Source organism: Branchiostoma lanceolatum, chromosome 13, assembly GCF_035083965.1.
Source record: "Branchiostoma lanceolatum isolate klBraLanc5 chromosome 13, klBraLanc5.hap2, whole genome shotgun sequence".
NCBI lineage: Eukaryota > Metazoa > Chordata > Leptocardii > Amphioxiformes > Branchiostomatidae > Branchiostoma > Branchiostoma lanceolatum.
The window spans coordinates 6,520,206-6,543,901 of record NC_089734.1 but is presented as its reverse complement, the minus strand read 5'-3'; the positions used below and the strand labels follow the sequence as shown (position 1 = coordinate 6,543,901).

The 23,696-nt window shown below is 41.7% G+C and overlaps 2 protein-coding genes across 3 annotated transcripts; one reads left to right on the top strand and one right to left on the bottom strand.

Annotated features, from left to right (window-relative positions):
* Positions 1-2,249: 2,249 nt before the first annotated feature.
* LOC136447406 (citrate synthase, mitochondrial-like) lies at positions 2,250-16,479 on the bottom strand. The gene is made up of 12 exons (XM_066446318.1): positions 16,345-16,479; positions 11,611-11,667; positions 11,257-11,364; positions 10,937-11,002; positions 10,418-10,549; positions 9,735-9,923; positions 9,145-9,344; positions 8,597-8,726; positions 8,202-8,303; positions 4,865-4,990; positions 4,457-4,540; positions 2,250-4,023 (listed from the first exon to the last, which is right to left on the bottom strand). The coding sequence occupies exons 1-12, from the start codon at positions 16,390-16,392 to the stop codon at positions 3,862-3,864; spliced, it is 1,404 nt and encodes a 467-aa protein (XP_066302415.1). The 5' UTR covers positions 16,393-16,479; the 3' UTR covers positions 2,250-3,861.
* Positions 16,480-16,610: 131 nt separating this feature from the next.
* On the top strand, positions 16,611-23,186 carry LOC136447408 (oxidoreductase NAD-binding domain-containing protein 1-like). 2 transcript variants are annotated; one of them, XM_066446320.1, is made up of 7 exons: positions 16,611-16,941; positions 19,848-19,947; positions 20,500-20,606; positions 21,126-21,270; positions 21,659-21,898; positions 22,214-22,319; positions 22,525-23,186. In XM_066446320.1, the coding sequence occupies exons 1-7, from the start codon at positions 16,889-16,891 to the stop codon at positions 22,689-22,691; spliced, it is 918 nt and encodes a 305-aa protein (XP_066302417.1). In that variant the 5' UTR covers positions 16,611-16,888; the 3' UTR covers positions 22,692-23,186. The 2 variants fall into 2 exon arrangements, with proteins under 2 accessions (XP_066302417.1, XP_066302418.1); XM_066446321.1 differs by lacking the exon at positions 21,126-21,270 and adding an exon at positions 20,948-21,089 and having other exon boundaries at positions 16,617-16,941.
* The last annotated feature ends 510 nt before the right edge of the window (positions 23,187-23,696 follow it).

Here is a 23,696-nt window from a genome sequence, read left to right as displayed (position 1 = left end):
CCTGTCAAAATGGTCACACCCAACCCAAAACAAAGCAAAATATAGGGAACCAACATTAGCGACAAAAAAAACCCAATATTATTGATTCCAACACTTTCTAATCCAACATCACATTGAATAACAAATCTTTATTAACCCTCTATCGTTGGGGATCTTGTCGTCCCCTACTTTTCGACAAGACCACAACAACATGATGCTCAGTGGACCTTGCTCGTCCTTTAGTACAGTGGGCCTTGTGTCCATTTGTGCCAACGGCAAGGTCACAACACCACCACACTAATAACATTCATCTCTTACACCTAACATTAGTGGCAAAAATCACCCCTGTCAAAATGGTCACACCCAACTCAAAACAAAGCAAAATATAGGGAACCAACATTAGCGACAAAAAAACCCCAATATTATTGATTCCAACACTTTCTAATCCAACATCACATTGAATAACAAATCTTTATTAACCCTCTATCGTTGGGGATCTTGTCGTCCCCTACTTTTCGACAAGACCACAACAACATGATGCTCAGTGGACCTTGCTCGTCCTTTAGTACAGTGGGCCTTGTGTCCATTTGTGCCAACGGCAAGGTCACAACACCACCACACTAATAACATTCATCTCTTACACCTAACATAAGTGGCAAAAACCACCCCTCCGGTCAAAATGGTCACACCCAACCCAAAACTAGGAAAAATATAGGGAACCAACACTAGCGACAAAAAACACCCCCAATATTATCGATTCCAACACTTTCTAATCCAACATCACATTAAATAACAAATCTTTATTAACCCTCTATCGTTGGGGATCTTGTCGTCCCCTACTTTTCGACAAGACCACAACAACATGATGCTCAGTGGACCTTGCTCGTCCTTTAGTACAGTGGGCCTTGTGTCCATTTGTGCCAACGGCAAGGTCACAACACCACCACACTAATAACATTTATCTCTTACACCTAACATAAGTGGCAAAAACTACCCCTCCGGTCAAAATGGTCACACCCAACCCAAAACTAGGAAAAATAGGGAACCAACATTAGCGACAAAAACCACCCCCAATATTATCGATTCCAACACTTTCTAATCCAACATCACATTAAATAACAAATCTTTATTAACCCTCTATCGTTGGGGATCTTGTCGTCCCCTACTTTTCGACAAGACCACAACAACATGATGCTCAGTGGACCTTGCTCGTCCTTTAGTACAGTGGGCCTTGTGTCCATTTGTGCCAACGGCAAGGTCACAACACCACCACACTAATAACATTCATCTCTTACACCTAACATAAGTGGCAAAAACCACCCCTCCGGTCAAAATGGTCACACCAAACCCAAAACTAGGAAAAATATAGGGAACCAACATTAGCGACAAAAAACACCCCCAATATTATCGATTTCAACACTTTCTAATCCAACATCACATTAAATAACAAATCTTTATTAACCCTCTATCGTTGGGGATCTTGTCGTCCCCTACTTTTCGACAAGACCTCAACAACATGATGCTCAGTGGACCTTGCTCGTCCTTTAGTACAGTGGGCCTTGTGTCCATTTGTGCCAACGGCAAGGTCACAACACCGCCACACTAATAACTTCCATCTATCACACCCACACATTAGTGAAAACAACATCCCTCCAGTAAAAATGGTCACACCCAACCCAAAGCAAGAAAAATTAGCAAGAAAACAAAAAAAAGAAAACTAGCAAGAAAAACACCCCTCCGTCAAAATAGTCACACCCAACATTAGCGAAAAGAAACACCCCTCCCAATAAAATGGTCACATCCAACATGGCCGCCCCCATCCTTGGATGCAAAAACAGAACAGGTTTTGCTATCGCAAACCTGTAATAACATCCTGACATTTAAGTGCTCAATAGGAACATGACAATGTTCACTGCTACAAACTACTGTAATTCACTTTATCTTCACTGTAGCCAAATTTCATGGTAGAAGGAAAATGGACATTTTCACTGAACTTTAACTTCATGGTGGCGGCATGTGATTTACAGAAAGGCTGTGTGAAGGAATCATACTAGTAAATAATATCAGGTTTTTCATGGTGATGATAAGTTCACAGTACAGAGGTGACCGTGAAAACAGTAAATATAATGTTAGAGTGAAAGAAACAAGAATTACAGTACATTTATATGTCACTATTTTCCCGATATAAATTACACTATAATACGAACCTGTCCATAATTGTTACCAAATACTTTCCTAGTTACAAAAAGCAGCAGTATAGAACCGAGACATGTCGACACTAGGCCTGTTTATTCCCACAATATTTAAACAGCTTACATGTGAAAGACCACTTCGTAGTTTAACATCTGTACAAAACATGGGAGACTGTCCGAATTCAAAGAACAAAATATAGCTCTTTATTCCATCTGAACTCCCAAAACGTTTCTCATTATGAAGAATGAAAGAAATCCCATGCAGTTTCCTTACTCTGGGAACAAGAATCTAGACATGTTAAAGTTCCTTCTCGGTCTTGTTCCCAGAGTGCAAAACTTTCTGATGGGATAGAAAAATAAACCACATTGTTACCATAATTTTTCCACACACAAATTCCACTGCACTGCTTTGTACTATTGGAACACTACCAAAATTAAGATGGCTAAGATAAATTTTTTCTTCATTACATGGAGTAGATATCAAGTAACGTAAAAGAGCTAAGGGTGGGGATGGTGATACTCATGACAGTTTTGTTCTCAGTTTTCTTATCTGTGTTACACAGAGTGCAAATCAGACGTGGATATGATTTGCTATAAATATTTCTGGTCACAAATACATGTATGTGTCACGTTCAGTTATTCACAGCATTACTTAGCCTGAAAAGTCAGTCAGTTGCCGTGACATAATTTTCGCATTCACACAGCTGAACTTTCCGTTGCATTGTCTGGTCGTCAGTGCGATGAGAACATGTAGCTATTTTGTGTTGGATATATTTTATTGAAGGTTGAAAATGCTAAGTTTTGTTAACAACAAAAATTGTCATAGGCTGTCTACCAGGGTGTTTGTTTGACGGTATTTCCACCACTTCTTGTCTTCCTGCAATGTCTAAACGATAAAATATTGATGCTCGCTTTTAGACTTTTTCATAATATGTACAGTAAAGATGTGTTTTGAAAGCTTCAGGGAGGAAATTGCATGTCAACACCACATTTCAAATCACCCTGTAGTCAGCCACGTTCACAGGCACAAGATAAAATATCCCAGCTCACATATCAAAGATAGTCACGTACACGAAAAATCAGCTGCTTTCTATTACCTATATGATCTATTCTCAATGCTTAGAAATCCCATGCTTCTTTCAAAACCTCCAAAGACCTGTCTGCCATGAATTTTCTCACTGCAGGGTTAAAAGCTAGCTGAATACAAGTGAGTAGAATACAATACTTGTGGCTGAACAAGTATTTTTTATAAATGTTTTCACGTCTTTTGTATGCAGTTGAGTATCTTTGTGACACAACAGTATCAACGAGGAAGTACATTTTTTTTTTTTACCATACATCTAGAGGTTGTTTCATAGGATATAGTTGTCTGAGGTAAATGCAGCAAGGGAGAGGGGGATATAATCCACAAAGGATATGCGGGACCAAGGTGCTAACAGATATCACAAGAAGTTATGGCCTTTTCCAAGCAGCACTTTTTTTACAACAGCTCTCAGCCATCTACATTATACAGGACCACTGTCTTTCAACATTTGCCAATCACCTACTGAAGTCATGGTTAAAACTGTATCAAAAAGGGGAAGGGTTTCTAGCTGTAGACTTTGGAGGTGCGAAGGAAGTAATAATATGGACTTCTTCCAAGACATTGTGTTCGTTCTATGCCTTGCTACGGTCATGGTCGAGCGTGTTATTATGCTCCGACCAGCTTTTTCAGCCCCTCGGTGGACATGGACTTGGGTCGCTCCAACGGGAGGCCCAGGGCGCGGCTCCAGATGTACGAGGCGAGACAGCCAAGGGCGCGGGACACTCCGAACAGTACGGTGTAGTATTGCATCTCTTTACAGCCATAATACTGCAGAAACAACAAGGAAAAAAACATCATCAGGATTGCTAGACAAAGAAGATGAAAATGTGACATACTCTTTGAGCTGAACGTGATTTTGGCCATCCTTCTAGGGTGAAATTAATGAATGAAGACCTTTAGTGTACATTTTTGCCGAATTGCACTAAGTACAGGTTACAACAAAGGTATATTTACAAATATAAACATGTTTGTACAAATATAGTTTAACATATAGTTTGGTTTCTTTACACTTCTTGGCGATGGCAAAAATGTAGGATTGTATGGGTCTATGATACAGCATTGCCATTGACTTGTGGTCCCTTGGGTATGTTACAATATTTTGCTGTCCAAGTAGCAGAGGCATCGGACAGGACTTCTGGAAGGAACCTCAAGGAGAGCAAGGGGCCAGTTACTGGCCTGGGCACGTAGGCAAAGTTCTTACCTGCAACAGCACACCGCTGTGAGCGTCCACGTTGGGCCAGGGGTTCTTAGCCTTCCCCTGCTCCAGCAGAACACCAGGCACAATCTGTGGTCAAGAAATAGGCAAGCATGTAGCAAAACGTGGTCCCAAATGCCAGGGAGTTTGTAGTGACCTTATCATTCCTTGACTAATCTTTACTTGGTACATGTAGTACCGGTATAGGCTCAGAATGATTCAGCAGTTACTAAGAGACTAAATTCCAGAGTATCTGGTAGCATGCTTTTTTTTCCAATCCAAGAAAAAACAAATTTCACTGGTGTGGCTTTGAGTTTTAGACCAATAATTTCTTTGGTATGCATAAAAACTAAGCCGTGCTAGCATCATAGACTTCAGATTACAGAAAGCATTTTTGCCATGATGTTTCCCCACCTTGTACAGCTGAGACACCAGTTTGAACATGGGGTCGTCGGGCAGGTGTTTCAGGGCAAACTCTCGCTGGCACGTATAGCGGGGGTCCGTCTTACGAAGCACTGCATGGCCGTAACCAGGGACAACCTAACGGGAGAAATGCGCATCAAACCTCTGACAACAAAGCATGGATTCTACTACCCTGTACAATTAGCTTGGCAGCAGGTTTTTAAATGCTTGTAAGCTGTTTTTCGAGCATACAACAACTTGGTTTGAAAACTAGTATCACCTGTCCATCTACCTTTACCTCCAATTCTCTCTGACATAGACAGGTAAGTTTTGTAAATGACACTACATGGAGAAACAAGAATTTACTTTCAACCTTCAAGAACAATTTTGCAGTCATATTCTAACTTAAGGTTGTGGATTTCCTTACAAAAGTGCATTATTCCTGACTGAATGAGAAAAAAATAAATTCAAAAGCCATCTGTATTGTTGCATTTCCCTTGGCACAAAATCAAGTACAGTCAAACCTGTATTAGCGGTCACCTTTGCATAGCGGCCACCTGCCCATAATGGTCACTTTTTGTCGGTCCCTTGGATTTTTCCCATTGACATACTCTCACCTCTCAAATAAACGTACCGGTACGTTTATTTTTTTTCGCCAATAGTTCCACCCTGTACTTTCTTATTCTAGACGGTACGTTTATTAATTTTTTGAAAAATTGAGGCTTTGCAAACCAGGAATCCCTCTAAAATCGTAAGTTAAGGTTTTTCTGTCCATATTTCCCCGGTATTTTTGCTCGTAATTCGCTATTTTTCGGCCTACCGGCGTTTATTTTCTCGCCGCTTTGACGGCCTTGGGAAAAGTATCCTGGCGGCACTCGTAACATATCGGTCGATATCGCTATGACGCTACAAAGTAAACCGGAAAATAAGACGCGACATTGACATTTTAAAATACAATTTTCATATAAATAACTTTGATAGTCTCTGTTTACATCGTAAACCAAAGCACGCTGATCAAAAACGTGTGGAGTAGGGTGCTCGCCTACACAGGGAATAATAATTTCCTGACCACTATATCCGTAGTATCGGCAGCGCGGCGGAAGAATTATTTGTTCGCAGAAGACATGTAACACGTTAAAACAACAATCATAACTTAACTTCCCTTGTGATATGTATTTTGAGGCCACAAAATCTCTAAAACGGCAGAAACATGTCCGATATGATTCGGTAAACAACAGCGCGAAATCGCGAAACATGGCCGCCACTCTCAGGCATGGCGACAGTAAAACTAGCAGCATATTGCGTAGTGCGGATACCGATCTTTAAAATGATACCGTAAACGCATGGAAATATTATATTTTTTGGGCAACGATAGACACACAGTGCCATATTTATTTTCAGAGGGTTCATTTTTTTAAATAATCATAAGATTTTCCCAATTTTGGCGGTTCATCGCGGGTTTCTAGTTTCAACACGTAATGGGTAACTTCTTAGTATGTGCGGTCTGTGACGTTGAGCTACTTTTACAGTCGATCTCTATTCAATATTGTGGGATTTACCGCGGGAACTCGAAATCCGAGCGTCTCACTTTGTTTTCGACGCTATGGAGCAAAAGTTTATAGACATATTTCTTCTGTGGAAGGACTGTGTTCATATTTGTGTTTTTTTGTGGTTGATGTCTTTAGAAAATATGATCAGGTACATTTAACTTTTAAAAGTACTCTGATGATTTTTGTTATATGTCACTGATTGTCAGTCATAATAAAATGATATAACAATTTTCTTTGATCACTTGCTTCAAGTTCCAAGTAGAAAAGCATGTATCATGTACATTTTCACTTGTTGAATTTGAAAGCACCGTGGCCCCCGGTTAGGGGTCATAGCGGGGAACCTATGCCCAATTTTTCAATATTACTATTATATTTTACGAAGAGGCGAGGAAGATCATCATGATTTGAACAAGCTATGGACAGTTATTCTGTTCAATATCTATATACTTAATAGGTATGGCATAATTGACTGAATATAAGTTACCTACCTGCTAATTATCTTATTTCCCTCTGACAGTGACAGTTGTACATGTATGGACACAGTTTACCTAGCCTCGACTGTCGATTTTTGAAATTTTCCGGGGGCTACTTTTATTCCAGGGGGTACTTATATTACATTTTGAAAATTTGTCCGGGGGGTACTTCTATTCCAGGGGGTACTTCTATTTGAGAGGTGAGAGTAAGCATTAAGAATGAGGCTATAGCGGCCACCTGTCCAACGCGGTCGCGGCCAGACGATTTTCGGTCCCGCGAGTACAGTAACACTGCCGATAACGGTCACGGCGCGCCGGTAGAAGCCGCATCGCCACCGCACGCCGGGTTCAAAATCTTCATTTTTTCACGCAGTTATCAAATTTATGCGGCCTCAACTGGATAGGATCATAATATAGAAAACCAGAATGTTTTATCTTTGTTAGAAAATCCATGGTTTGACGCGAAGTCAAGTATAGTTTTCTTCACATGGCTTGCGTTTGTACATCGTGGTAAAATTGACAATTTCTGTGCATTTCGACTGGACAAATATTACGGCAGCCTTTTGGAAAATACAACCCACACATGTACCTGATGCGGTAAGTTCGTGAAATGTTTGAATGCCGGCCCAATTTCCGTTTTCACCGGGAATTCATTCAAATTGTGCTCAAAACGTGTTTCGAGCAATTTTCAAAATGGCGCTGATACAAACTGGATAGGTAGCAGCATAAAGGTCAACGGAAGACACCACTGTTAAGGAGGTATAATATACTAAATTTATTTTGCTGCAAAGTATCACTGAGGATAATTACTATAACAAAAGCTTCAAAATGAATGTGGATAATACTACTATGATGTAAAATTTGGGCTGTTGCAATTTTCTGAAAAGACAAAAAGCCCTCAAAAGAGCGACCTTCTTCTGAGTACCCTATTAGCATAATGGTAGATACTGATCAACACAAGCCACAACAAGAGACCGAGGAAAATTGTCGCCACGATTTTATGTTTGAAAACGGTCGAAAACGAACAGTAAGTGACAACTGAGCAACATGTATTTTGTCCTTAACTAACTAGGAGTAAAAGAACAACAATCGAACTTCTAAAATGTGCCTTACCTGTTTACATGTGTACTGTACGGTGAATAAATGTATCTCAGTGGGTACTGAAAACATGTGTCACTCGTGGTCAATTAATCGACATTTTCTCCATAGCGGCCACCTGTTCTTAGCGGCCAGTTTTGGCCAGTCCCTTGAGTGACCGCTATAGACAGGTTTGACTGTATACTGTTGTGCTGTGACTCAGTGTAAGGAGTAAGTCTAAGTACTTACCTGTCCACCCTCGAGAGTGTTCCAGATGAAATCTCTCAGCTTTTCATCTGACACTTCACCTCCCAGGTCCTGCTGCAGCTTGGTCAGCCATACCAACACTTCCTACAGGGATACAACAACAAATACACTTTAGGTACAACAACCTCATTCTGCCATACCAACACTTCCAACACAGATACAGCAACGTGTCATACCTACACTTTCTACAGGGATACAACACATACATTTTCAGTATCAGACAAGTCAACAAGGTTGGAGGAATTTTTGAAAATGTTAAAATATCACAAGTATTCTTCAAATTTACTAGTCAACAACAAGAGGTAATTTTGTTATCCGTTGGTATCAAGCCCTGATTATACGATGTAGTTGTGAGATATAATCATCTGTGTGCTTACCTGGTTGGCCAGCCCGTGAAGGGGCCCTGCCAGTCCGTTCATGGCGGCAGCGAAGGACAGGTAAGGGTCGGACAGCGCGCTGCCCACCAAATGGCAGGTGTGGGCGCTGACGTTACCTCCCTCATGGTCACTGGACAGGGAAGATAAGGAATTATAAATTGTCCAAAAACTACTTACGGGGGGGACTTACTCTATTCTAAGGTCTTTATTTAACGTAATATCGTGTATACAAGAAAAGCTTATTTTCATTTGTAGGCATGGCACAATGAAAATGGAAAAAAAACATATTATATATCAAACAAAATATTTAACAGTGCCACAGTTAAATTCCTGCTATTCTTATGATATATTGGGCCAAAAGGAACTACAGTACATGTATTAAGCTGCTTTCAGACAGATTGTGGTGTTTGATTTTCTGTTACTACGAAATTTACCTAGTAATTGGACAGCTTATTTCTACCTTGGAAGCTACCTAGCTTGCAAGTGTCAATATCAAAGTAAGTTGTGACATACATAATATATATAGAAAAGTTTGAGGAGGTATTTACCTGTGGATGGTGAGGTACAACCTCATCAGTTCTGTGAACATGGGCTCCTCGTACCCCAACATGGACGTGAAGTTTGCAGACCAGTCCTTCTTAGGGTCGATCGCGCCGATGCTTGAACCCTCACGGTAAAGGTTACGGTAGATCTTTGCCGCTACAGTTGGCAGTTTTGCGATAAGGTCCATACTATCCTCATAGGCAAACTGGAAAAGGATACATTTGTACAATTTGAATGCAAAACATTCATGGACAACTATTCAATAAACAGGAAATAGCTACCAGTGGACGATGGCACTGCCAACTTTAATTTACAGTATGCAGGTGATGGTTGAAAGTAGATACACATGATCCTTTATATTCTAAGCTACCAAATATATCTAATTATGTATTCCTCTTAAGTTAAATAGTTTGCCCCCATAGTTGGCTTGGATGCCCCTATGATACAAATATGGTGTCCATCATAGCAGTACACAGTGCCCGGAGTTCACAAGATGCTGCCCATAACCAAGTTGTAGAACAGATGTTTTAAAGGAGGCTACGCCCATGGCACTAAAAACAGTTGTCACATAACTTTGAAGAACTCTATTCCATACCTCCCAGTACTTGGTCTTGTGCACACCCTCGGCATAGCTCTTGGCGAAGTTGCTCTCGCTGTTGAGCGCGGAGATGGCGGCGCTGAACTGTGACATGGGGTGGAGGTTGTTGGGGAAGTTGTCCAGCATGGTCACCACGTGGGAGGGGAGGTCCGCTCTGTTCGCCCACTGCTGCGATAACCAATCAGCCTGCGCGTAGGGTAGACACGACACAGTATCAGAACCAATCATGAGACACCACACAGTAAAACATGAGCACAGTAAACAGCTTCTAGACAAGGCGAGATGCTAGCTAACATGCAAACAAATGGCCTTTGCTATCAAACAAACAATGTATATTAATACATTTGACGTGGATAGCAGGAATCTAAAACATGGTCAGTCACCACACCACTGTGGTCATTCATACAGATTCTACACGTCATGAACTTTGTATTTGTTACCATGCAAATTTGCAAGCTAAAGTGTAAAGGTTATGGCAGACTACAGGTATATGTAAGTAAGGATCTTCCATAGACTCCTTGTATTGTATGATGGCAGGCAGACAATCTAAGTAATGGTTATGGGGCATTCCAGCAAAAGGTACAGTACATTGTAGGTCTCCAAAAGGTATACTAGTTCTTACACTAACAGTCCAACACTAACAGTCCAACACCTCCCTCACGACATTAACCCTACTGTACCTGTTCCTGGGTGGGGACCTCTCCTGTCACCAGCAGCCAGAACAGACCCTCTGGGAGGGGCTCCTCCCCACCCGGAGCCGTGGGCAGGACCGTCTGACACTCTGGGATACTCAGGCCACGGAAACGGATGCCCTAAGGAGGAAAAACAGCAACATGGTTACCCTTAACCTTCTCCCAGCTGCCTAACCCCATAAACAATGCACATTTGGTGCCAAACAGCTACCTTAGCCGGCTGAAGGGCTAAAGGTTAACTTATGTTCCAGATTGTCTTGCAAAAGGACATTATGATAGTGCAGAGCCTGAAACAACAGGTTTGTAGCTGACAATTCATTTTGATTACATTTAAAGCAAGTCCTTGTCTCAATTAGCACGCAAAAGATGAAGCACTGATATAATGATATAAATCATATATGACAATGACTAGGAGAATGTAAATTCATGGTAACAATCACTAACAGGAAATCTGCAAAAGAACAAATTGATAAACAAAGAAATAAAAACAAAATGCAAAATCCATACCTCCTCAGGGTCCAGGACAGATGTTTCACAGATCATGGACTTCATACCTCTCATGCCTCCATACAGCTGGAGGTGGGGAGACATCAATAAAAATTATTCAATGCTAAATCTGAACAAATACATATAATGAGGACTCACCTGGCTGCTGGGGTTAGCTGGGACAAACATCAAGACTTCATCACACAAATAACTTGTACAACAACGATTTTACACATTATGATTACGTAATTCTACTTCTTACAATTATCATAAACTCCAAGACAACTCATTGGAAAATAATTTCTACTTTCATAACAAATGATATAGCATGTCAGTCCCACCATGTCGATCTGGATGTCCCCGATCTTGCTGGAACCATGTTGACTCCTAAAGCTCTTAATTTCCTCCTGTTTAACTGGGATCATCGCCGCAAGTACCTCCTTGAGGTCCTGGTAGAAGGAAAAGTAAACCATATATTTTCAACCTTTTTGCTGGTGAGGTATCCTTACAGAATAGAGAATGGAAACCTTCCAATTTACAATGCAGGAAAAAGGTTACAATGGTACAGCACAATTAGACTTATAAGAGGATGTGACATGCATTATATAAATACAGTATATACAATATATTTCTCAAACTACTGTAATGATTATCATTATGACAGTAAAGCTACTACTCTTTCAGTCTTTGCTCACCGTTTGTGACTTTGTTGCATATTTCCTGAGGCCATTGCTGAACCTTGGAATCAGAGGCTGCGAACAAAAAAATAACATATTTCTGTAAGTAATATAATAATATCAAAACACAATCCTTTCATAGCAAACATAACCCCTCCATACTTGTTCACCTGTTGGGTTTTCATTGACAGGTGCCTCACCTTGCAGTGTCATTGCTGCAGAGATTTCCCACGGGACTGACTATAGAAACCTAGGACTGATTAAACTGGCCACCAATTAGAATACATGGCTGGAACACAATAAGACTTACATGTATGATGTAGTAGAACAACCCAACAGGAGGTCAAAAATGAATGAATGTTAATTGGAAAAAAACAGGCTAAGCATTACAAAATTTTCAAACATCAAAGGTAGTAAATTAACACCCTCCCAAATGTATGTTTAGAAAGCATACATGAAAAACATTTTGCACTGTTGACATATCTAAGATGTTCCTGGGAATATGATGCATAAAAATCTCTCATTGTAAGTCGTATGATAGCACGTTTTCTTAACAAGATTTGACACATGTCAGGATCATCTTGATTATCCAGACCATGAAATCAATGAATGCACTTTCCCCTAAACAAGATTTTGGCTTGACAACACAGCCTTATGGATGTATGCATTGTAATCAGATATATCCAGTGTCACCTTCACATAACAAAATATGACACTTCACACGACATTCCTCACTCTACATAGGTGTAAATGGATTCCTTTTCCCCCTAGTACATGTTCTAAAGATTGATTTTGAGCCCAGAGCCCTGTATGGTTATTTTCCCCTGACAGCCATGATTAACACTTCCACTCCTGGTTTGCCCTTATCTGCAGCATGTAGCTGTGAGTGGAGCCAGTGCCATTATGGCATTAGCTGGGCCTCCTATCTGCCATCTACTGATGTCATTAAGTGAGCCATGGGAGAATCCAGGAGCAGTGGCAGTCATTATTTCCTCTTTGCAGGCTACTGTGCTTTTTGAGTGCGATAAAGTGGGCTTGAAATATCTTCCATACAAATGGCAAAATATAAAATTGCACCATTGTTGTTCTATTTAGTACAGGCATGATTTCTTAATGTTAAATGCCTTTGTGAAAACTGTTTTCTGGACAACAATAACTATGTATATCAGTATTATCACAGCTCTTAAATCTTTCAGACAGCATTGTCCTGAAGAAATGTCTTGCCCTTTTATAAATCAACTGCTCTAAATTCCTGATATGATGGTTGATACAGGTTGAGTTGAGGACTGATTCCGACTAAACTACATATAAGTCTAGAAAATGGTTTGCTTTATGTGTGACTAAGAGACAATAACAATCTGATTTCGCATGTGAAACTCAGTGTGGCAGTCTAAAATATACATGTACATGTATGATAAGCAGACTTAAGTGCAGTAAAAAGCCATGTATGCAGTTGCCTGATTGGTTGATAGATGGCTCCTGACCCAAAATTGGCACTACCTATCAGTCAATGTCATTTCCTGTAATGGCATCTAGCTAAGGACTGTGAGGACATGGAAAATCAAAACTAGTGACATTCGTCTAAGCTTATGGTTGGTCAAAGTTCAGCATATTGCATACATGTTGGCTGTTCATTCTTATTGGGGTCATATCAGTCAGCTTGTCCAGTATTGCCACTTTAAACATGTTGCCATTATTTAGAGCTTTGTGCAACATACTACACAGTACTTATACACTTCAAAATCTCCAGGTACAAAAGAATTCAAAACTACAGCACAAAAGCATATGTCTTTTGGTTTATAAATAAATTTTCTCATATGAATCAACCCAAAGAATGAATTCCAAATGTAGCCTCTGAATATATGTGTCACACTCCCTTATAAGCTTTTCTTCTCTGGTACAAAACCTGGGTCAATGGTGTTTGCAGTTTGAGCAAATATAAGATATGTTTGAAACTTTTAATCTTTACTATTCAACTTTTTAGCCAAAGCATCAGCCTAACACAGCATTTGATCGTCTCCTACCATGGCACCGCAATGTTCTCAAAAATTCTCAAACAATTTCCAATACAAATTTGGTCACGCCAGACACTGCAGAGGTCAATTTTGGTGGACAGTGTATCTCACAAAAATGGCTGTATGTATATCTGATAACCCTTGAAAGGAAAGCCTTGACAGACTGAAATAATGCATCAGTGCAATCTTTCTAATTATAGTTTATATGTACAAGTCTTACATTTCAAAATTACATTGACCAACTTGGCAGCAACGTTGTCTTGCAGTTCCTAGTGGCACATAGGGCAGCAAGTTACCTTGCTGTTTCAGTAGCAGGGTAATTCTTTAACAGGGAAGGGTTGCTACTTGCCAACCCTTCCACTTGAATGTGCTTGAGGTAGCTCCTCGAACACAGAACCCCCATTTTACGTCACTTCCGAAAGATGGGTGCAGCCCCAACTGAGATCCCATTCCCAGGATTTGAACTCGGGTCTCCCAGTTAGCAACTAATTGGGACCAGAAAACAAGCACCATCTCTGAAAGAACATCATGGAAGACTGGAGATTTTGGCAAGGAGTTGACTTAGTATGGGCGACCTCCTGAAAATGATGATTATCTCTCTTAATCAAGTTAATTAAAAGTCTCATTGTTCTGGGAACTTTCCGACAATTACTACTAGTACTAGAAGTATATTATGCTGGATGTCAGCCCTCAAGCTAGGATAACCTGTCCTGCCTGGCTAACTAAGACCCATAATTTCTGCCTCAGGCATTCTTCACTGGATCTTCAGGGAGGGTGTTACAAAACTTCCTCCGGGCCTGTTGGCCACCAGGTGCCGAGGAGCTGGCCCGTGTTTGCCTTGGCAACAGTCTGCAGCTCGGTCTAATGGTTCATCATACTCATGGTTCTTACACTTACTTTCAGGAGTTTATAAAATTCTGATGCATCTGTACATAGGTATATTCTACAAATATCTTCCGGGAACATGTAAACTTTTGACCTGGGTAATTACATGTATCCATCTATCTCACTATTCATCCAAATTATTCAGCCGTAGGGGCAGTATGTATGTAAATCCAAATCTGTCCTGAAAATAGACATGTATGCCACAAAAATACCTATATTGTCCATATTTTAAATGTCCTTATGTGATAGAAACTATAGGAGCCAGTGACACGTGGTCAAACTGCAAAAGATAGATAACTTTAACCAGTTTAAATACCGAGGAGGTCAATATTTTAACCTCTTGAGTAAACTGAAAGTCACATGTACCGGGTAACACTAAATCTTCGATACAGGCAAGTTGGGTGATGAAGAGGGATCTCAATATACAGCAAACGGTTAAGAAAAACGCTTTAGATCTTCACTTTATGACAGTATAAACACAAATGCCACGAATTTGTGGAGAAACGTTTCAGTTGCAACATTGTAAAAACCCAAAGGGGCGAGTACGCCGCTCCCGGGATTAGGACCCCCGCCTATCCCGATCCATAGTAGAATGTAGAATTCGTATTTCCCGAGAACCATAGTAGAATGGAACTCGTTGTCATCAAGTACTGTAGGAGCTTCATCACTAAGTAGCTTTAAAGAACGGTTGCAGTCAGATATGCAAAGACTAGGTGTAACAGACCGTTCGGTGTAATATGACCAGCTGCTGCCGCGCCGCGTGCCTGCGAAGCTGGTGTGTTACGCCTGATGGCGGTTATACCGGCTATATAGATACAGATACAGATACAGATCCGCACGGCTTGGGAAATCAACGCGCTAACCACTAGGCTAAAAGGTCCGGACCAGTTAGACCGGTCAGTTAGTGGAGGTTGATCCCCGCTGTTACACTACTCCCCCTTTTCTTTCAAGACTCGTCCCGAGTCTCCAAGTGCGATATCCCTGTGTGATCTGATCGTTACTCACAGGGCCGGCGTGGGAACCACTGTTAAAACCCAAAGGGGCGAGTACGCCGCTCCCGGGTTTAGAACCCCCGCCTATCCCGATCCGCACGGCTTGGGAAATCAACGCGCTAACCACTAGGCTAAAAGGTCCGGACCAGTTACTGAGTTAGACCGGTCAGTTAGTGGAGGTTGATCCCCACTGTTACACTACTCCCCCTTTTCTTTCAAGACTCGTCCCGAGTCTCCAAGTGCGATATCCCTGTGTGATCTGATCGTTACTCACAGGGCCGGCGTGGGAACCACTGTAAAAACCCAAAGGGGCGAGTATGCCGCTCCCGGGATTAGAACCCCCGCCTATCCCGATCCGCACGGCTTGGGAAATCAACGCGCTAACCACTAGGCTAAAAGGTCCGGACCAGTTAGACCGGTCAGTTAGTGGAGGTTGATCCCCACTGTTACACTACTCCCCCTTTTCTTTCAAGACTCGTCCCGAGTCTCCAAGTGCGATATCCCTGTGTGATCTGATCGTTACTCACAGGGCCGGCGTGGGAACCACTGTAAAAACCCAAAGGGGCGAGTACGCCGCTCCCGGGACTAGAACTCCCGCCTATCCCGATCCGCACGGCTTGGGAAATCAACGCGCTAACCACTAGGCTAAAAGGTCCGGACCAGTTAGACCGGTCAGTTAGTGGAGGTTGATCCCCACTGTTACAACATCACGGTGACCCAGCTGACTCCCCGACTGCCCCCTTGTTCGCGCCCCCCTCCCTCATCACTCGAACGCTCACGTGCGATCCCGCCTCGCTAACGCCTTACAAATGGCTTTAAGTGTTCAAACTAAAAGGTAGAAATGTGGAGAATAGTCTCACCTTTGTTGGGGCGTAAAGCCGCGCCGTAACTGTTCTAAACATGGACATTTTTCCGTCGAAAAACGAACCTTTACCCCTCCGAGGGCAATGTACCGGTCAAAGTGTTCCCGTAAGTGAGACTAGTCCTGATTGTGATTGGACAATCTTGATAGCAAACCCCTCGTTTATTGGTCAATATCTGTTTCGATTTCTGTGTTGAACGCTTTGATTGGCTAGTAGAAACAGCATTCGAAAAACAACTGAGTCTGCGCAGTAGCTAAGGGTAACCCCAGTGACGTCACAAAGAAATAAATACTTCCGTATTGCGTAATCATTTCCTAGTCAAAGACAACTGACTTATTTGTGACGATCTTTTGAAGCCATTGTTAACATTTCTCTAACAATCCTTACAGAGCTAAGGATCATGACCTTTGACCCGTAGTTGGTTGTGTAATTTTTGGAAGGACATCCCCAGGGATTTAGTACTTTGATCCTCACGTGGCCACTCTCTTTGCAAAATTGTCCACTTGATCGTTGAACTTTAGACCTTGGACTCCAGGTACAGATGTTTGTGGGGAGGTTGGGACAGGCGTGCAGCAGAGGGACCAAGGCTAGAAGGTACATGATGCATGTTTCGTCAGTACAATAGTTGTAAAAAGTCACTGGTCAAGGACATTATGTAGAAATCTTAAACGTTATGTAAAATGTCCTTGTTTGTAACGTTACTTCAGTTGGTTGTCCCAAAACCTCAACAAGAGACCGTCAGAAGATCCACAGGCAACCTTGAACCCAATGTCTGGGACAGTCTACCACCCAAGTCTGACTTCCAGACTCTTTATAGTCATGATTGTAGAAAATGACCAAAACAAATGGACACAACATTACGAACTGGGTCAATTCAGAAGCGTATAATGCAAATGAGCGGTCTGGACGTAGACAGGCGGAGTTTATTGACTCTCGGCTAGGTGTTAATTACTATGCTAATCCCCACAGCACACACTGCCAGCCCTGAGCTACACCTCCCATTATGTTCAACAAATCTCCCTATAACATGTATAAGTCGAATTTAGACTACTTAAGTCTTTCCCCAACTGAGCTAGACATACCGTTATGTTTGAAACACACGTCCGCTAATTGTGGTATTCAGTCTCCCTATAAGTTGAGTTTCCTCAACAGGGCTCACCAAATCCATTCTTGAGCTAAACCTACCGTTATGATTGAAACACACGTCCGCTTATTGTGGTATTCAGTCTCCCTATAAGTTGAGTTTCCTCAACAGGGCTCACTAAATCCATTCTTGAGCTAGACCTACCGTTATAATTGTGGTATTCAGTCTCCCTATAAGTTGAGTTTCCTCAACAGGGCTCACTAAATCCATTCTTGAGCTAAACCTACCGTTATGTTTCAAACACACGACAGCTAATTGTGGTATTCAGTCTCCCTATAAGTTGAGTTTCCTCAACAGGGCTCACTAAATCCATTCTTGAGCTAAACCTACCGTTATGTTTCAAACACACGACCGCTAATTGTGGTATTCAGTCTCCCTATAAGTTGAGTTTCCTCAACAGGGCTCACCAAATCCATTCTTGAGCTAAACCTACCGTTATGATTGAAACACACGTCCGCTTATTGTGGTATTCAGTCTCCCTATAAGTTGAGTTTCCTCAACAGGGCTCACTAAATCCATTCTTGAGCTAAACCTACCGTTATGTTTCAAACACACGACCGCTAATTGTGGTATTCAGTCTCCCTATAAGTTGAGTTTCCTCAACAGGGCTCACCAAATCCATTCTTGAGCTAAACCTACCGTTATGATTGAAACACACGTCCGCTTATTGTGGTATTCAGTCTCCCTATAAGTTGAGTTTCCTCAACAGGGCTCACTAAATCCATTCTTGAGCTAGACCTACCGTTATAATTGTGGTATTCAGTCTCCCTATAAGTTGAGTTTCCTCAACAGGGCTCACTAAATCCATTCTTGAGCTAAACCTACCGTTATGTTTCAAACACATGACAGCTAATTGTGGTATTCAGTCTCCCTATAAGTTGAGTTTCCTCAACAGGGCTCACTAAATCCATTCTTGAGCTAAACCTACCGTTATGTTTCAAACACACGACCGCTAATTGTGGTATTCAGTCTCCCTATAAGTTGAGTTTCCTCAACAGGGCTCACTAAATCCATTCTTGAGCTAGACCTACCGTTATAATTGTGGTATTCAGTCTCCCTATAAGTTGAGTTTCCTCAACAGGGCTCACTAAATCCATTCTTGAGCTAAACCTACCGTTATGTTTCAAACGCACGACCGCTAATTGTGGTATTCAGTCTCCCTATAAGTTGAGTTTCCTCAACAGGGCTCACTAAATCCATTCTTGAGCTAAACCTACCGTTATGTTTGAAACACACGACCGCTAATTGTGGTGTTCAGTCTCCCTATAAGATGAGTTCAGACTATGAAAGTCTTTCCCCAACAGGGCTCACTGAGGCCGACCCTGAGCCAGTCCTAGCTAGAACTTTGGCAACACAAATACCATGGTTGACGTAAAGATAGAAAGAAACCATGACAAAGTAGAAAGCCCGACAAAAACGCCTAAAAACACGTCAAAAACCTGCCGGACCCACTCCTCTGCTTGGAGAGTAGTTGATTCCTGCCATGGGGCTAGGACGATCCGCGTGTGTGGCCAACACCGCTTCCCACGCTAAAGTGACCACTCTGAGACAGATGGCCCGTGATATCTACGTCACAGGAAAGGACGTCACAGGAAAGGAGAGAGCTGATTGGCTTCACTATTGAAGCGAAATTCCGTCACCGAACTGTGAAGGAAGACCATTGTTTAACTCTCTAATGAACGCATGTGAATACAGGAGACCGCTTTACTAATCTTCAAGCATCCACTGTTCCCAAATCAGCCAGCTAGAGAAGCTCCAGTCAACCAGAGAACCTCCGGGATTGTAGCACACTTCGTAATGATTAATTCAAGGATACAAAGCATTGGTATTTGGTGTCTTTGGTCTAGAGTCAAGCTACCACACGGTTATTTGCTAGCGCCAAGGTGCCAATAGCACTCCGCACAGCGGGGGAGCCGCAGAAACCGCGGTTTTCCATAATACGCTTCTGAATTGGCTCAGTTCGTAATGAACCATCATGTAAAGTGTTATGTGTTTTGTACCATTTGTATGTGTAGTGTTAATGATCAGAAATGACCAAAACAAATGGACAAACATTCTACTTGTACCAAGGAAAAAGCAGTATCAAAAATATAGAATGAGTAAAAACAAATCAGCTATGATTGCCTATCAGATAAGTTTTCATGTGACAGAAACTATCAGCATATCAAGGGCTTTTCTGATGTCATGAATAATCAACTTGCATATTATGAAAACTAAAATACCCGCTGTTTCTTTTTTCATCTTTTTCATCTTCATTACATTATGTTACTGGACAAGTGTCAACAGGACAATGTGGTGACCTACTGATTAGATTGTAAATGATATAGAATGACACAAAAACATATCATTTTGTCAGGTGGCCTTTTGTAAGCTGTTGCTGTCTACCAAGGATGGCAAAATTGCATTCTGGGAAAGGAGATCATCTGGACCGGACCAAAGAAAACACCAGACAGCAGGTTAGTGGTGGAGACAGCTATGAAAAAAGAAGAAAAGATCAAGATAACTTAAAGGAAACTCCTTGAGAAAAAGTTAATGAAAAGAATGCCCACCTGCAAAGTGTCACATTGTTTGAATTTCATAGTATGTGTTGATGATGTGCGTGTATTTGGGGTACCAATCAAACTGCCGTTGAAAATGTATACTACTAGTAGAGACGATGTTTAACTAGTGTCAATACAATGTACTGTAAATGCATTTAAGTTCACGTGGTTTTTGTTTCGCACTAAGGCGAAAATGGAGTGTTTGCGGTGGTTTTAAGTTTGGGCAGTGCTATAGTCACACACTGCTATAGTATTGGACAAAAATGTGCGTGGTGGTTTTAAGTTTGCAGTGAAATGTTGCTGCGAAAACCGCGAACATAAAACCACCGCGAACATTTCTGCATTTACAGTATTTTGCACAAATGTTATGTGTATGTGTATTTGAACGACCAATCAAATTGGCCTTTAGAAACTTAGACTGACCAGTGACACTGTAAGGGTTTATACAGGTGGCTTTTCTCTCTGCAGATATTGACAGAAGCTGTGGTGGAGAGTATCTGTGACCTGTCACCTACAGTGAAGAGTCTCAGTCTCAGGGTTAACAATGAAGACTTCAGCTTCAAGGCTGGACAATGGTGAGGAACTACTAATCTCCAGATGAATTGATCATGGTCATTTTGGTGATCTTTTGTGACCTTTTCTGCATTTCCACATCTCTCTATCTCTCTAGCGGTGTCTGTTTTGGGGGGGCTGTAACCCTCTTACGAGGGAGAGGTACAGAAAAGGCCACAAAGACCTTAGAAATGACTGCCTGGTCGCTATGATAGTAGTATTCTAAGTGCTTCGTGACCTTTGAAATGTACTACACGATTATGCTTCTTCTCCCAAAGGTAAGTAAAGAATGCACTCAGAAGCAGCTCTCTAATTTATGGTCACGATCATTCCAAGTTTATTGTCTTTCTTTACGATTCTACAGGGTTGACTTTTTCATCCCCGCCATAAAAACTGTTGGCGGCTATTCCATGAGCTCTGCACCCCACAAACTACAGCAGCAAGGCATACTACAGCTGGCTATTAAGTTTAGTCAACACCCCCCTGCCAAGTGGGTCCACACACAGGTAACTGCTGTTCACTCTTGTGTTCTCCCTCCCTAGGGTGGATTTCTTTATTCCTGGTTTGGATGACCAGTTCACAGGGTTCTCCATGACCTATGCACCAGGTCAACTTGAGCATGATGGGATACTCGATCTGGCAGTGAAATGTAGCCAGGAGGCGCCAGCAGATTGGGTGCACCACAAGGTGGCAGCATTTTGTTTCAATCATTAATGATCTGCCTAACTTTGATAAAGGCTTTGGCAAATTGCTATGCTGACAGGTCTGGCACGTGCACCCAAATGCTGAAATAAATGCTGTAATAAACAAAAAAAAACTTTCCTGCTATATCATGTAATCTACCAATGCTTCTTGCATATTTTTGGTGAAACGGCTTATTGTGATTTGAATGTTAGTTCAAAGGGAGCAATATGGCACTAGAATAAACATTCATATTGCAATGTTTAGTGTATGCACTTTTAAACTGAAAGTTGTAAGCTCTACATTGTACATTATGAATACACACAGTTAGATTTGATGGAATTTTGTTCGTCACCAACTTTCTGCTGCAATGATGCAATCTTTCTTCTTTCAGTGTCAAGTTGGGTCAAAGGTCAGAATGAGAGTTGGAGGAGACTTCAACTTTGACCCCCAAGACGGTGACCAATCAAAAGACCTACTCCTGATTGCAGGAGGTGTAGGGATTAACCCCCTGTACTCAATAGTGCAACATGTGGTCGACTTACATCGTCTTCAGGGAAGTGAAACAGCATACAAACCAGGACGGACTGTTCTTCTGTACAGTGCTAGGGATGAAGGGGAGTTGCTGTTCAGGGTAAGAAATCTTGATGTTTTGTATGATTTGATATTTTTTCTGTATTAAAATAGAAGGCTTTGGTTTTGTTAAAAGTCTTCTACATGTCCTTGGAGCTGAACACCATCTACACTCAAGAAAACATACATGTCCTTGGTGCTGAACACCATCTACACTCAAGAAAACTCACCTGTCCTTGGTGCTGAACATCATCTACACACAGGCAGTATTTCAGGAATTTGAGGTTTGTTAGGTAGGTGCTACAACAATGAGTGAATGAGTGAACAAATTCAAGCAGATGAACAGACGTTACACTTTGTTTTGTTTTTCTGACAGGAACAGATCCTGAGGCTGTGTCAGGAGGTTCCAGGTATCTCCTTGCAGTGCTTTGTGACTCAGCAGCAGGACTTCAAAAACCCCAGCCAATTCCCCAGGCCAAAGGGTATTACCAAGCTTCTTACCACTGTTGATGTATAAAACATTAGTATACATGTAATTTTTGTCATTCATATTGCATAGCTTGATTCTTGCTCTAGTATTCGAACAGATCAAAAAGTTTGATTGTCATTTTTTAATCAATCAACATAAGTCCGTATCCTTCAGCCGCAAGGAGACATCTATCTTATTATGATAATTTGTTGCTTCAGTTGGGAGAATCACACAAGAAGTCCTGAAGGCGGAGCTGTCTGGTCTCCATGGCGACCACATCTTGTCGTACATCTGTGGTCCCCCTCCCATGATTGAGTCCATGGCAGACCACCTCAGCTGTCTGGGGGTGGACAGTGCTGACATCAAGTTTGAGAAGTGGTGGTGAAAGTGTCTTGTAGTCGGAAGGGATCATACAGCCTCCTTCGCAGACTTCTTGGAGCAGCAACGTTTATTTTTTGGGGGAGGGAGGGCTGACACATGATTTTTTTTAAAAACACGGGCCAAGGTTCTCTAATGCCGGCTTATTGAGCTGCTGAGGAAGGATCACCTCCCCAACAAGATGCCGCTGTTCCAAGAAGTCTGCGAATTGGCTAGGATCAGGAACGTTGCACTTTAGATCATACCAGGGTTCTGCCAGCTTCTGTCTTTTGATGGAATCTCGTTGCTGAAGATGGACACAAATTAAAGCCATTCTGTCAGTTGGACAGAAACAATTGGCATGTCTTATGCCACACTGTTTTGGATTATATGGATGACATCCTCTGGGCATGCCAAAACTGATATACAAGCATGCAAAAAAAAGGGGGGCAACAAAGTTGACTTCGCTACAAAATTTAAAAATCATGGAAAACAAAATAATAAACAACATTTTGTAGATTCAGTTCTTCAGGATCAATGTTTATACATCGCTCTGAGGGGGAAAGTGAGGAATGCTTGGATTTGATCAATCATACACTTGTCTCTCTCTTCAACACTAGTATCATGGTCAACACTTAGTTGTTACAAATGTGGTGTCATTTTAAAGGACTATAAACACGCTCTCCAATGGTATATCACCTAATGCAATTGACAAAGTAATAACGGAGATGTGATCGACCGAAGTGAAGTTTACGAACTTATTTGATAGGTTTACGTCTATATGGAAATTTCCTCACTGCAAGCTAGGTACCCAGTTCTTCGTATCTTATCTGTTATAACCCGGATGTATTTCGGCCTATACTAGATCACTCGGTTGGCTGTAAAAAGTTGTAGAAACTGGCCAACATAGGATAGATATTTCGAGGGATCGATCGGTCTTTCCCGCGAGCTGAAAGACCGTTGGAGTTGGTTGAAAATGGTGATCACTCAAAGTAACAGACCTAAGGTCTAGGACTTTGAGCTGCGAGGCAAG